At 48.0% G+C, this 14,450-nt stretch overlaps 1 protein-coding gene across 1 annotated transcript in view; it reads left to right on the forward strand.

Moving 5' to 3' along the window:
- LOC146855198 (poly(U)-specific endoribonuclease-like) overlaps positions 1-14,108 on the forward strand; it is a 524,935-nt gene extending 510,827 nt beyond the window's left edge. Inside the window, exon 7 of the mRNA XM_085652848.1 lies at positions 13,546-14,108. Coding sequence (XP_085508974.1) covers positions 13,546-13,809 — 264 coding nt within the window. The 3' untranslated portion in view covers positions 13,810-14,108. The remainder of the gene's footprint in view (positions 1-13,545) is intronic.
- The last annotated feature ends 342 nt before the right edge of the window (positions 14,109-14,450 follow it).

A 14,450-nucleotide genomic window follows, 5' to 3' on the forward strand; every position in this document is an offset into this window, starting at 1 on the left:
AAACCGAAACCATCCGTCGCACCGGTTACATCAAAACCGAAAGTGAAACTGGTTGCGATCGGATCGAAGGCCTCGAAGCCCTCCACTCCTTCGACGCCGGCACAGGTCATCGGCACCGAACACACCAAAAGAGATTTCGGTGCCGAGCTCATCAAGACTGGCTCCGGCACCGAGCCAAAGAAGAAGGCCCTCGGTCCCCACAAGGCGCCTCAGCCTATGGCACCGAAGATTACGGCCCAACCCACCAAGGTCAAGGTGGTCGATCCGTCTGCGTCGACATCAAAGGGTGCGGCGCCTACCAAATCATCGGCTCCAAAGAGCGTCGATACCCACCTTCGGATCAACGACCCAAAGACTGGGAAAAAATCGGATACCGCTTCGACACCTGCCTCCAAGGTGCCTATCGGTTCCAAAGCGCCATCTGCGTTCACCTTGCAACAGGTCGCAGCGTCGTTGCAACGCATCAGGGACCGGGCAACCCTTGAACCTACGTCGGGTCCCGAAACGCACACGGCCGCAAAAGCACACCAGGCGCAGGCGCACATCACATTTGGATTGCCGCCGCCCACGGCACCGAAAATGTTCGAAATTCTGACACGTGTCCACCAAACACAGACACTATCCGCTGGACAAATCGATATCGAGCCTTCACAGGCACACTTTGTCGACGCCGACACTGGTAGGCTGCTGCTCCGCAAGCGGAAGATCACACCAGAGAAGGGTTTGGACTCATACAAGATTCCTTTGAAACAAAAACTGCCAGCAGGTTCCACACCAGTGCTTCACGAAACCTTTCAACCCTACCTTCAGGACCCACCGTCTTTTTCTCCTAAGCATTCGGAGGCAGACGCCGGAGAGGACTATATAGGGGATGATACCACTTACCCGGTGGATATCGATCCTGATGATCACATGCAAGACCCAGATCAGGCATGAGGAGACCCCACCGACCAGGGTAACGCACCAGATGCTCCTGACACGCATCTTTATAATATTAAGACATCTCCCACAGAAGACACTGCTGCCTTTAATGCCCTCATAGAACGGGCTGCTGCCAATCATGGAGTGGAACTCCATTCTGACACTGTAGAGGAAGATTTCTTAGTGGACATGTTCGCCTCCTCTGAGAAAACCGTCAAAACTCTGCCAATGTTGAAGGGGGTTCTGAAACCTGCAAAAGAAATTTTTAAAGAAACAACCAGGGCACGGGTGTTGAACCCCAGAATCGAAAAAAAATACAAGCCAGCACCCGGTGACCCTATGTACATTAAGGGTCAGTTACCATTAGACTCCATGGTTGTTTCTAATGCTCGCAAACGAGCTCATTCACAAACAACGGGTGATGCTCCTCCCCCAGACAAGGAGTCCAAAGTGCTGGAGACATCAGGCAAAAGGATAGCAGCGCAAGCAGCAAACATCTGGCGCATTGCCAACACCCAGGCACTCCTGGCCCGTTATGATAGGTCACACTATGACACACTAGAATCACTGCTACAACACTTGCCAGATGAATACAAAGAGGCAGCGGAGCTCCTTATCAGAGAGGGACAACTCCTTACAAATGAGTCCATCAAATGTGCACTAGATGCAGCCGACACTGCAGCAAGGGCGATCAACACTAGCGTAATGTTGAGGAGGCACGCATGGTTGAGAATCTCAGGCTTCAAACCTGAAATTCAGAACAATATCTTAAATCAACAGGTCAACCCAGACTTTTTATTTGGCCCAGAGGTTGACACTACCCTCGAAAAAATTAAAGAGACAAACTGCTAAATCAATGGGGGCTCTGCAGTCGCAGCAGTTTCGGAGTGGCTCCTTTCGTCGCCCCGGGAATAGAGGAGCAGCTAGAGGTCAGGGGTCCCAGCAGCAGTACAATAAAGGGGGTACGCAAAGTACCTATGATAAAAACAATAGAGGTGGATATCGTGGATCCAGCACCAAAGGCAGAGGACGTGGGTACGGCAACACCAGGTCCTCCCCCAAAAACAAACAGACGCCTTCTCCCTACCCCCTGACCACATAACACCTGTCGGGGGCAGACTCCAACAGTTCCTGTCAGTCTGGAAGTCCATCACCACAGACAGGTGGGTCAGGGAAATTATCCAGTACGGTTACTGTCTAGAATTAACGTCCACTCCACCCAACATACCGCCAAAGCACCGTCCTATGTCCGTAGAGCACTTGGCATTATTGCAGCAGGAAGTACTAAGTATGCTGCAAAAAGGTGCAATAGAAGTCGTGCCCGTAAACCAACAGGGGACAGGGGTGTACTCTCTGTACTTCTTAATCCCAAAAAAGGACGGATCTCTCAGACCTATACTAGACCTGAGACCCCTCAACCACTACATTCTGTCAGAGCATTTCCATATGCTCACCCTCCAGCAGGTTCTACCGTTACTCAGTCAGGGAGACTTCCTAGCCACACTGGATTTGAAAGATGCGTATTTCCACATACCCATACACCCATCGCACAGAAAATATCTCAGGTTCACTATTCAGGATCACCATTATCAGTTCAAAGTTCTCCCCTTCGGAGTAACAACAGCACCCAGGGTCTTTACCAAGTGCCTAGCGACAGTGGCTGCACATTTACGGAGACAGCACATTTACGTCTTCCCTTACCTGGACGACTGGCTTGTTCAGGCAAAGTCAGCCCAGCAATGTGCCAGCCACATGTCCCACACCATTCACCTTCTTCATAGTCTAGGATTCTCACTAAATTACCCAAAATCACATCTTCAGCCCGCACACGTACGCCAGTACCTGGGCGCGACCATAAACACTCTGACAGCCACAGCTCAGCCAAATTTATTGAGGATCAACAGCATGCAACTGCTGATCACAAAGTTCAAACCTCAACACACCCTTCCAGCGCGAGTGTTCATGCAGTTGATAGGCATGATGGCCTCCTGCATTTTCATAGTCCCGCACGCGAGACTACATATGCGCCCGCTTCAGGAGTGCTTGGCACGTCAATGGAATCAGGCTCAAGGACAATTAACAGACCTAGTATTGGTGAGAGGTCGGGCATACAACTCTCTGCATTGGTGGAATCCACAAAACCTTTGCAAGGGCCGACCGTTCCAAGAGCCTGTTCCGCAAATAATACTGACTGCGGACGCCTCTCTCCAGGGATGGGGAGCTCATGTACTCAATTACACAGTGCAGGGACTATGGACGACACAGCAAAAGAAGATGCACATCAACCTTCTGGAACTGATGGCAATCTTCCTAGCCATGAAGGCATTCAAAGTACACTTATGCAACAAAGTCGTGTTGATCCGGACGGACAACATGACTGCCATGTACTACACACAGAAGCAGGGAGGAACACACTCTCCACAGTTGTCTCATCTGGCTCAGAGCATGTGGAAATGGGCCATTCAGAGGAACATGTTCCTCATGGCGGAACACCTCCCAGGCAAGGACAACCAGATGGCGGATCTGCTCAGCAGACACAGCCACCAAATGCACGAGTGGGCGCTACATCCATCAGTACTCAAACCGTACTTCCAGCAGTGGGGTCATTCAGAGATAGACCTATTCGCCACAAGGGAAAACGCAAAATGCCAAAACTTTGCCGCCAGGTTCCCGCACCCACAGTCGCAGGGCAATGCGATATGGATGAACTGGTCAGGCAGATTTGCGTACGCTTTTCCCCCAGCGCCATTAATACCGCTAGTGGCACGCAAACTGAGACAACACTCACTGACACTCATCCTGGTTGCTCCAACGTGGGCACGCCAACCGTGGTACACCACCATTCTAGAACTTTCCGTGGTGCCGCATCAAAGGCTGCGGATCACACCCACACTTTTAACGCAGAACCATGGCGAAATTCAGCACCCAGATCCGCAACAGCTGAACCTGGCAATCTGGCTCCTGAAGTCTTAGAGTTTGGCTACCTAAACCTGCCACCTGAATGTATGGATATCATCAAGGAGGCCAGAAGACCCACAACCAGAGCTTGCCATGCGGCTAAATGGAAAAGGTTTGTCATTTACTGCAACAACAATGACATTAATCCGCTGGATGCATCCATTCAAATCATCTGTTACCTCTTACACTTATGCCGATGCAATCTAGCATACAGCTCCATACGTATACATCTAACCGCGATAGCAGCCTATCTTCAAAAGAGGTAGCACCTCTCTTTATTCAGAGTGCCTGCCATCAAAGCCTTCTAAGAGGGACTCAAACGAGTGATTCCTCCAAGACACCCACCGGCACCCGTGTGGAACCTCAATATGGTCCTCACCAGATTAATGGGTCCACCTTTTGAACCTCTCCATTCATGTGAGATTCAATTCCTCACCTGGAAAGTAGTTTTCTTAGTGGCAATCACTTCGTTGAGAAGAGTTCGTGAACTCCAGGCACTAACCATTCAAGAGCCATTCATACAGGTTCACGCAAACAGAGTTATACTACGTACCAACCCCAAATTCATGCCTAAAGTGATATCGCAGTTCCACATGAATCAGACTATTGAACTGCCTGTTTTCTTTCCAAATCCACAAAATGTCGCAGAGAGAATGCTCCATACACTAGATATAAAGAGGGCCCTTGTGTACTATATAGACAGAACAAAGGATTTTAGGAAAACAAAACAACTTTTCGTTGCCTTTTCTCCACAACACAAGGGCAACGCCATTTCCAAAGCAGGGATAGCCAGATGGATCATTAAATGTTTCAAATTTGCTATCAAAAAGCGAAACGCACATTAACGATTCCCCCACGAGCCCACTCAACACGAAAGTTAGGGGCGTCCACGGCTTTCATAGGGAGCCTTCCTTTACAGGAAATATGTAGAGCAGCCACATGGTCCACTATACATAAATTTACCAAACACTACTGTGTAGATGTACACTCAAAACAGCAGGCAGCTGTAGGACAGGCTGTTCTCAAAACTCTTTTTCAGACTGCTGCAGCTGGCACGGGCAGCCGCCGCTAATGGAGGGACTGCTATATAATCTATGCACAGATATGAATTCAGCAGCCCACATGCCTCGAACTGAATATGCTACTTACCAGTATGCATCTGTTCTTGGCATGTAGGGCTGCTGACATTCATATCGCCCACCCTCCTCCCCGGCGCCTGTAGCGGCTGCAGCACTCAGAATTACTGTATAGCCTGGTCATCACTTACTGTATCTACTCCATCACTGCCACAATGGCGAAAAACAATCTAAGGATGGAGAGGATGCCCATGCGCACTGTAGTCCAGGGGAGGAGCCACCTATCTCGTGATACTTCGAAGACTCTTCCAGGACAACAATGTGCAATCATCCGGACCCAACACTAGGCGGCGATCTATGCACAGATATGGATGTCAGCAGGCCTACATGCCAAGAACAGATGCATACTGGTAAGTAGCATATTCAATCTGATTGGTCCTCTGTCCTGGGTCTCTGTGATGCCTGGAGGGTGTGAAACCCCCGTAAGGAACAATACACCCACACTTCGGCGGCCCATCACACCCACTCCCGCATCGATCTGTTTCTGCTGCCTGCGACAGACTGTCAATTGATGTCCGGGGCCTCCATACTGCCCAGGGGTATCTCAGACCACTCACCCATCTCTCTCTGTCTCGGGACCTCCCCTGCTGGCATCCGTGCAACGTGGCGGATGAATGCTTGGTTCCTGCAGATGCCACATTTGTCGAGTCCCTCGGACAAGAACTGCGACTTTATTTCTCAGCCAATGCGGGTCCGGTTCCTTCGCCGGGAACACTATGGGAGGCCGGCAAGGCTGTGGTCCGGGGTGTGGCCAGAGGCTTGGTCCACGCGAAACGCATGGAGCCATCTGCTCAGCTCGTGCAGCTGGAATCCCAGGCAGCGCAGCTGGAGGGAGTCCAAACTACAGAGGACAGCGACGACTCCACTCGGCAGCTTTCACTGATCCGTGATGAGATCCGCCGGATCTCGCTAGAATCCACTAAAATGCTCTGGCGGTCCTCGGTGGCACACGTCTATGGTTAGGGCGACAAAAATGGCAAATTGCTTCATAACTTAGTGTCTTATCCCAAGGCTAACCGCATCATCCCCGAGATTCGGGATGAAACCGGGACTCGCCACGTGACGTCCCATGCCATTGCCCAAACTTTCGCTAGATATTACGCGGCCCTCTATGCAGCCCGCCCTCCTCGGACCTGCTTGTTGGCAGGAACCGGAACCCAGCTGCGCTGCCTTCCCCAGACGGCCTCAGCGACTCTGGACCGTCCTTTCACCCCAGAAGAGATACATGGAGCCATCTCACTGTTGCACTCCGGCAAGACGCCCGGGCCCAACGGTTACCCACAAGAGTATTACGCGACCTATCGTGATGAATTGGTTCCCCACTTAACGGAGCTGTTCAAGCACGTGGTAGATGAAGGATCCTTCCCGCCCGAAACTGATCTGGCCACTATTGTGGTCATCCCAAAGTCACAGCCACCCTCCCTTGACTGTGCGGACTATCACCCTATATCTCTTATCAATACAGAGGTCAAAATCTTCGCCACTGCGGTGGCCCAACGGCTCCGTCCCCACCTGCAAGACTTGGTCCATCCAGACCAATGCGGCTTCATGCCTGCCCGGGGCACCCGACATTGCATACGCTGCCTCCACCTGGCCTTTGCCAACCGTCATCACCTCACCCCGTACCTGGCTCTGCTTTTCATAGATTTTGAAAAAGCATTTGATACGGTGAACTGGGGTTAATCTCGAGGACGTGCTGGAGGAGATGGGTTTCGGCCCCCCCTTCCGTCGCCTTATTCGGTTCCTTTACTGTAATCCCAGGGCACGTGTCCTCATTAACGGCAAACTATCTGAGATGATCCCCATCCTGAGGGGCACCCGTCAGGGCTGCCCGCTCTCGCCGCTTCTATTCGCGTTGGCGATGGAACCCCTGGCTTCCCTCATCCGCCAAGACCCCCTCATCCGTGGTTGGGCCTGGGATCGGACCCAGATTGACAAGATAGCCCTGTACGCAGATGACGTCCTCCTTTTTTTGGCGGACCCAGAGAACTCCGGTCCCAGATGCCTGGACGCACTTTCTGCCTTTGAGCGGGTCTCCGGCCTCCGACTCAACCCGACGAAATCCACCCTGGTGCCCCTACATCCATCCCGGGCGTGCTTTGACTGGCAAACAACCATTCCTTTCCGCAGGCAATCCTTCAAGTACTTGGGTGTGTGGGCCGCCCTCCTTCCGGAACTCGAGTGGGCTCTGAATATTACGCTCCTGGTCGCTAGGGCCAAGGCGGACCTCAGGAAATGGCAATCCCTCAACCCCCTGGGAAGAAGTGCCCTCTTTAAAATGATGGTCCTCCCTCGCTTCCTTTAAATATTATAAAATATCGTCACCCACCTTCCAGGCAACTGGTTTTTGGGAATTAGATGGCATCTTCACCCTGTTTTTATAGGGTAACGCGAGGCCGCGAATATCTCTAGCACATTGCCGCATTCCCCCCTTTGATGGGGGCATGGGGTGACTAATCTCCACCTCTACTACCTGGCCACGAGGCTCATCGTAATCCACGACTGGTTCGCAAGCGGCTGGCCCAACCCGGCGTACTGGGTGGAACTCAGGGCAGTGGACTTTGTGCAGATCCAAGCGTACCTGTACGTAAGCGTACCTGTACGTGCCGCAGGCTCTGCCCCCAATCACTAGGATGGTGCTTATGGCCTGGCGTACAGCCTTCCGACATGTAAGATGGGACCGGAAACTCACCAAACAGACACCCCTGTGGAGTGGAACCTGGCTGCGGGAGGTTTCATCCCTCCAGGACTTCTGTCGTTGGGATCTCGTCGGTATCTCGTTACTCGGAGACGTCTGGGTGGGGTACCATATCCTATCTTTTGCAGACCTACAACAACGCCATTCCCTCCTTCCCTCCCAATTTTACAGGTACTTACAACTCAGGCATGCACTCCACACACACATTCCATCTCCCACCTCTCTCCCGGAATTTAGCCCCTTGGAGACCCAGGTGATGATGGGGAACCTAAGCAGAGGGGGGGTGTCACGAATTTACCGATCCCTGGTGAACAATGGCCCCGCGTCCCTTGATTGGCTCCGAGCTCGCTGGGAGGAGTGGTTGGGCCCCCTGGAGGAGGCAGATTGGAGAGACGCCCTTATGGCCCCCAAGACCTTGACAACCTCCTCCAAGTTGCGTCTCGTCCAACTCTACTACCTCCATACGGCATACCTTACTCCAGCACGTCTGCACAGCGCCTACATGCGACCCTCCCCGGCCTGCACGTGTTGCACTCACACAGATTTTTACCACGTGGTGTGGCGGTGTCCTGCTCTGGCGCCGCTCTGGAGAGGGGATGAGCTTGAGCTCACACAGGCCCTTGGGTGAGAGGTTCCCCACGACCCATTACGCTTGCTCTTGGGGGTGTTTGATGGCCTCTATGGATCCAAGACCGATAAGCGATTCCTGGGGACAGCGGTGGCGAAGCGGGATGTAGCAGCGCTTTGGTCCCAGGCCAAGTCACCTACTGTGAGGAAATGGAGGCGGGGAGTGGACTGGTGTGGGGCCCAGGAGGAGCCCCTCTTTGAGGCCCGGGGATGCCCCGAACTATTTGGCAAGGTGTAGGGCAAATGGTTTAACCTATTACCCGCATGAAGGGTTTGAATGTGTTGTGTGCTTGTATTTCTGTAAACATTTGTCGTATTCATCTCACCTGTGCCTCGTGAGTTCCAGTCGGCTTTTCTAGAATGTAATTCATCTAAATAATGTGCCTGATTTGCTACTGATGTATTTTTGTTTTGAAAAACACCAATAAAAATGTGATTATCAAAATAAAAAGCCAATCTCAATTGAGTGGGCCCACCTACTAGAACAATTTAAAGCTTATTCCACTGACGATTAATGAATGCATGTAATGAGCCACCCGATCATACCAGACCACTACCCATTGGGATGTTGACAGTTGAGGCCTCACTATGGGGCCTTCAACCCCTCCTCCCCCTGCCCATATATTTATGGCCCCTTCAAGTGAGGTATACATAGCAGCTCAACCAGACCACACAAGCAAGTTTTCGGGGGAAGAGAGGAAGGGGTTGAGCACTTTGCTCTAAGATATTATCATGTCTCGTATCTGTACTATAACAGTTTCAGCTGTTGCATATCTGTCTCTACATAAACCATGATTACTGTATCCCATATTTGTACAGACACACATTAACATGTACAATATGATGTCCAAGATGTAAGCATTATTGATTGAATGATGTAGAAACATTACTGTATAAGAGCATTGAAAAATGAATAAAAATATGTTTTAAAAAAAAAGGAAGCCACAACACTTAAACCTTTAAGGGGATAAAAGAAAAGCAAGTGTGATGATGTAAACCTCCGTATAATTTACACATATCTTTCTTTGTAAAGTGTCATGATAATATGAAGATAGTTTGATATCACTAGGACATAGTAATTGGGTAAGATGTTAGGAAATATGCGGTCAGCCCATGTTTAGAAGAGACACCTGTCTTGTGATGTATTCGTTCAACCACAGTATCCAAGATGTGCATCCAAATATGTAAAACACCTGTGATTCAAACACGTATTCAGACAAATTGTTTGTAAATATTGCTACTATATTCCTTTACTCTTTCCTCACTTACTCACAAGCACTTCTGCAAACACTCACTATCCACCAACCATGGAGCAACTGTTTTATACTATATAATAATATATCTACATTGTCTAAGGTCATTACAATTTTTTTATTTATTTCGACTGAACGTAGGTTATTTAAGGTGGTGTGTTTCTCTTGGGTACACTCTGCCTTTTCCTTTAAAAAAAAAAATATACATATATATTTTTATTGATTAACAATTGCAGTACATTAACATTTGATGTCAATTTGATGCAGTGCATGGTTACAGCTCTGAATTTATCATTACATAGGACCGATATCCAGTGTAATAATCCTGTTCTTGTCTAAGTTTTAAACATCCTCCACCCTTACTTGTCCTTGGGGGAGGGGGGGGGTGGTGTAAGGCCATCAGTCGGCATGCATATCATCCCTCTACTTTTGTTCCATTCCCCCCAAATCTTTGACCATTTTTGTGGACATCCTCTTTCTTCTAAACCACTCATTTCGCCTGCATGCACCAATCCATGTCTGCCTCCCAATCCTGGAATCTAGGCCCAGTTACTTCCCTCCAGGTCCTCACAATGTTCCGCTTGGCTGCCATTCATCCAAGAGAGACCCAGATTATCTCCTTCGCCGTAAGGTCTGTGGCATCCCTCATGTTGAGGAGGCACCATCTGTGTGAGACCTTCACTTCCTTCCCACATATTTTCAGCATGCTTGATGTTATTTTATCCCAGTAAACTCTAAGAACTGGACAATCCACCATTGATGTATAAACGTTCCCACCTGACCACAGCCCCTCGGGCACAACGGAGAACTTGGTGTACCCATTTAACTAATGCTATGCTGGTGAAATATGCTCTATCTAAAATCTTTATTTGGATTATTTTGAATCGAGAGTTTTTTCCACTTCCCCGGGGTATGCCAGTGCCTCTTGCCACTCTTCGTCACTCCTATCCCGTACATCCTCTGCCCATTTGGAGCGTACTTTCTCCAAGTTGTCAGGTGTGTTGTTTAATATCTTCCTTTATGTCAGCAATATCGCCTTCTCCTTAATATTGTCATCTAAGAGCCTATCCTCCAAGGGCGAGGAAACCGGGAGTTCAGTATCTTTGGGGGCTGCCTTTTGTAATACGCTGCGAGTCTGAAGGTATCAAAGTTTCACCCTCCCCTAGTTCGTAGTCCCTTTGAAGGTCACTGAAGGGGACAGTCTTCCCCGCTGCCCATAGATCACCAACCCTAGAAAGGCCAATCAGGTCCCATTTATCGAACCCCGGATATTTTGCTAGCAGCCCTAGTTGGTTCGACTCCAAGAGTGGAGTGGCCTGTGTTAATGTGTTTCTCCACCCAAGCCTGGTTGAAGCCGCGTGCCATAAAGTGATAGTAGTTGAGGTTGGTGTGTGTCTTGGTGCATTCTTTCTCCCCCCATAAATTGCTCTCAAATAATTCCTGGGGTCATCTTATGTCTGTCCATACTGTAGGCAGGCTCTGTGTGTGGCCAGTGTACCCAATGATTTGTGACTACCAATTGGGATGCCCAATAGTAATGTTGGATTGCTGGGAGGGCTATTACCCCATGGTACCGGCTTCTCAGAAGTTTGGTCAGTGCTATATGAGGGATACCATTATTCCAGAGAAGTGTGCGTATTTCTGATTCTATGACTTGAAAATACTTGGTTTGCACTAGATATGGCATGTTTTGCAGAATGTAAACAAACCGAAGGAGTGCCATCATTTTGTACAGGGAAGCTTTACCGAATAACGTGAGGGGCAGGGTCTTCTGATGTTGCACGTCTTGTAGTCGACGCAGTGGGGGGTGCTAAATGTTTATCATTAAAAAACTATTGGGCTTGTAGTGACGTAGATCCATTGGTATTGGAAATTGGAACCCCTCGTTTACTCTCCTAGCTGCACAGCTCCTGGGAAGATTTTTGCCCGCCCCGCTCAGAACATATATGAGCGACTTATCCCAATTAATGGTGTACCCTGAGTATTTTTGGAAAAAAGTAAATATGTGCAACACTCTGTGTATTGAGGAATATGGTTTGGCCAGATAAAGCAAAATAAATTCTGTCTTCCCACTCCTTTGTCTAATTAACAGCCTACTCATTTTCAGGCTTGTCTCCCTCTGAGTTCTCTGAGTGGAGGCTGCATGTTGGGGTTAGTGAAAAGCTTTTAAGGCCGATGATTATAATGTGGTGCATCTAAATTAAATGAGGACATCTGTATAATTGGGATTGTGCGTGGGTCTGTGATGTGGTGTAGTCTGCATCATTCAGGGGAAAAGTTTACCCACTGCATATTAAATTAAATATTTTGAACTTCCACTTAGATCTGATGTATTTACTTAGTTTTTTATGATTATTTTACATTCTCTTTTGAGTATGTAAAATTGGCCTTTTGTTTAGAATGTTTTTTCTGTAAATTTGTCCCAGCTCCTTGCAAGCATGCTGAATGGTTAGTACCTAGAACGTTTAACACTGCTTACATACCTTATGGGATAGAGTTTGCTGTGCTACTCTCACTTGGAAGTCGGTTGATCTATCTGCTTCACAGATAGCATACCGTTTAGATTCTAGCACAATTGTACTCTGTTAGGGGAAAGACCTGGCTTGGCAGTTCGGGCTGGACTGTTCCCATTGGAGCAGGGTCAAGACTGATTTGTATATAGCTGGGTCCAAAATGAGGTGGTATGGTGTGCAAAATAACGAGGAATTGGGATTCAGCCCGAAGTAATTACCAGTGGTTGAGATTGATTAATTTATCACTTTTTTGTATGCTTTATGGTAGCCAGGGGCTTCCAAAATGGATCAGAATGGCCCTTATACTCCGACTTAAAATAAACACTACCATGCATGTGATGTAATTTAGATGCACAGATACGCAAATGAAATGGCAGCCTTATGCTCTGGGTTCCACATAACAGCAGTCCTTGAGAGAAGCCTGTATGCTTGCCTCTTTGACACAGACAAAGGTCTGGTCATACTACTGATTCACAAAACATGGTACTCTGCCCAGCACAGCTTTGTGTTGTGCCCAAGGCATCAAATGTAGTCAAGTACCCACTCAGAGGGCACGCTGTAAGTAACAGAACAGTTTTGGGACTTTGCATTACTAGGGACAAGCGTAGACCCCTGCGCACATGCTACTACAGTGCAATACCAGGGCCAAACAACATTAGGACACTGGCGTAACATAAACCCCTGCATCCCGTGTGATGCAGGTGGCCTGAGCTCCAGGGGGCTCCCTTAGCACAGTACCCTGACCTGAGACCTCTTGACTGAATATGGAATGGGGGGCCTCCCTGAATATGGCAGAGGGGTCCCCTCATGTTTTGTTACACCAGTAAGTTAGGATACCAGTTCCACATGCAGTCTGGCACTCAGGGCAGGGGTACAGACACATTTACCATGCAGGGGACATTTGCAACAAAGAGACCATGGCATGCAGTGTGAGCCACAGAAGTCAACCCAAGATCAATATGCACAACAGGCACTACTTTAGCAGTACAGAGATGAGATTGGGTTGGGCCCAGGCTCTGGTTAAGAGCAGAGTCGTGGCTCGGCTGAAGAGCCACAGGAGGTAGCCTGGCCATGAGGTAGTAACCCCTATTATCTCTCTCAGCTGCAATAGACCCACGCAAGTCCATTAAGATTTAGCCTGCCTTGTAAGTAACCGTACAGAAGCACTGATTAATTTCTCACAGGGTACCTTTGGCTCCATCTTCTGCTATTAGACGCCAAAACAAAAACAAAATTGTTTAAAGAACAAACATTTTAAAAGATGTACTTCTCGGGATCAAGAATGGCAATAAAAAAAGCATAGCTGCAGTCTTTGAAGTGCAGTAAAACCACATATCTGTAAAGCACTTAAAATATTCTGTTTATGCAGTACGCAGATTATATACTGATACAAGGTTCTGCTTGTGTTTGAGGTTTCTTACAATTGTATTTCTTTACAGCCTGATGAAGATGATCAAGTTCTGAATCTGCAGTTCAGCTGGAAGGAGATGGTAAAGCCTGTGGGAAGTAGCTTCATCGGAGTTAGCCCAGAGTTTGAATTTGCTCTTTTTACAGTAATCTTTTTGATGTCCCAAGAAAAGGTTACGAAAGAGGTGGTGAGAATAGAAGAATATGAGTTGCAAATAATTGTCTATCGCCATGGAAGATTTATTGGCACTGCCTATCCAGTTCTTCTTAGCAGCAACAATGAAGATTTATACTAAGAAAAAAACATCTATGTTTTCCACATTTTACCATCTTATTATTTGCAACTGTGAAACCCAATTAAGTTTTAAAGATTTTTATTAAGCTGGCTCACTTTTGCATGCAGTCTGTATTGCAAACTATAGCTTGTTATGTTCTTCTTTTCTACTCTGTATTTTTAATATATTTTTGTTTCTGAAAGTTGAAAACAAGTTTCCAGGCTAATTATATTTTTGATTGAACTCTTAAATATATTATGACCATGTGCTTAGCAAAGATAGTTACAAGTTACAATAAAACAAACTTCAATGGTAATGTATGCTCCTGTGAGATGAAGTGATTTTTTTTTATCTTGACTGATGTAAGCAGTGTTTTAAAGTTCTGGAGACCGGGGTTTCAATTTTAAAAGCTTGAATTCCAGAGGCTTGACCATGTAACGCCAGGTAACACACATATACATATGTCAGGCATTTGGGCTCAACACTAAATTAGAAGATTCCTAAACTACCATGGTACTGCCCTTTGGCCTCATGGTGTCCCACTAACCTCTACAGGAATGAGTCACCATCCTGCTTTTCCAGAACTGGCTTGCTACAAATTTAGCTTTAGCCAAAAGCTGTATGCAGTGCTTAATTCGTAAAAGAAATGTCCCAGAACACAC

The sequence above is a fragment of the Triturus cristatus genome, chromosome 4_1 (assembly GCF_964204655.1).
Source record: "Triturus cristatus chromosome 4_1, aTriCri1.1, whole genome shotgun sequence".
NCBI classification, from domain to species: domain Eukaryota; kingdom Metazoa; phylum Chordata; class Amphibia; order Caudata; family Salamandridae; genus Triturus; species Triturus cristatus.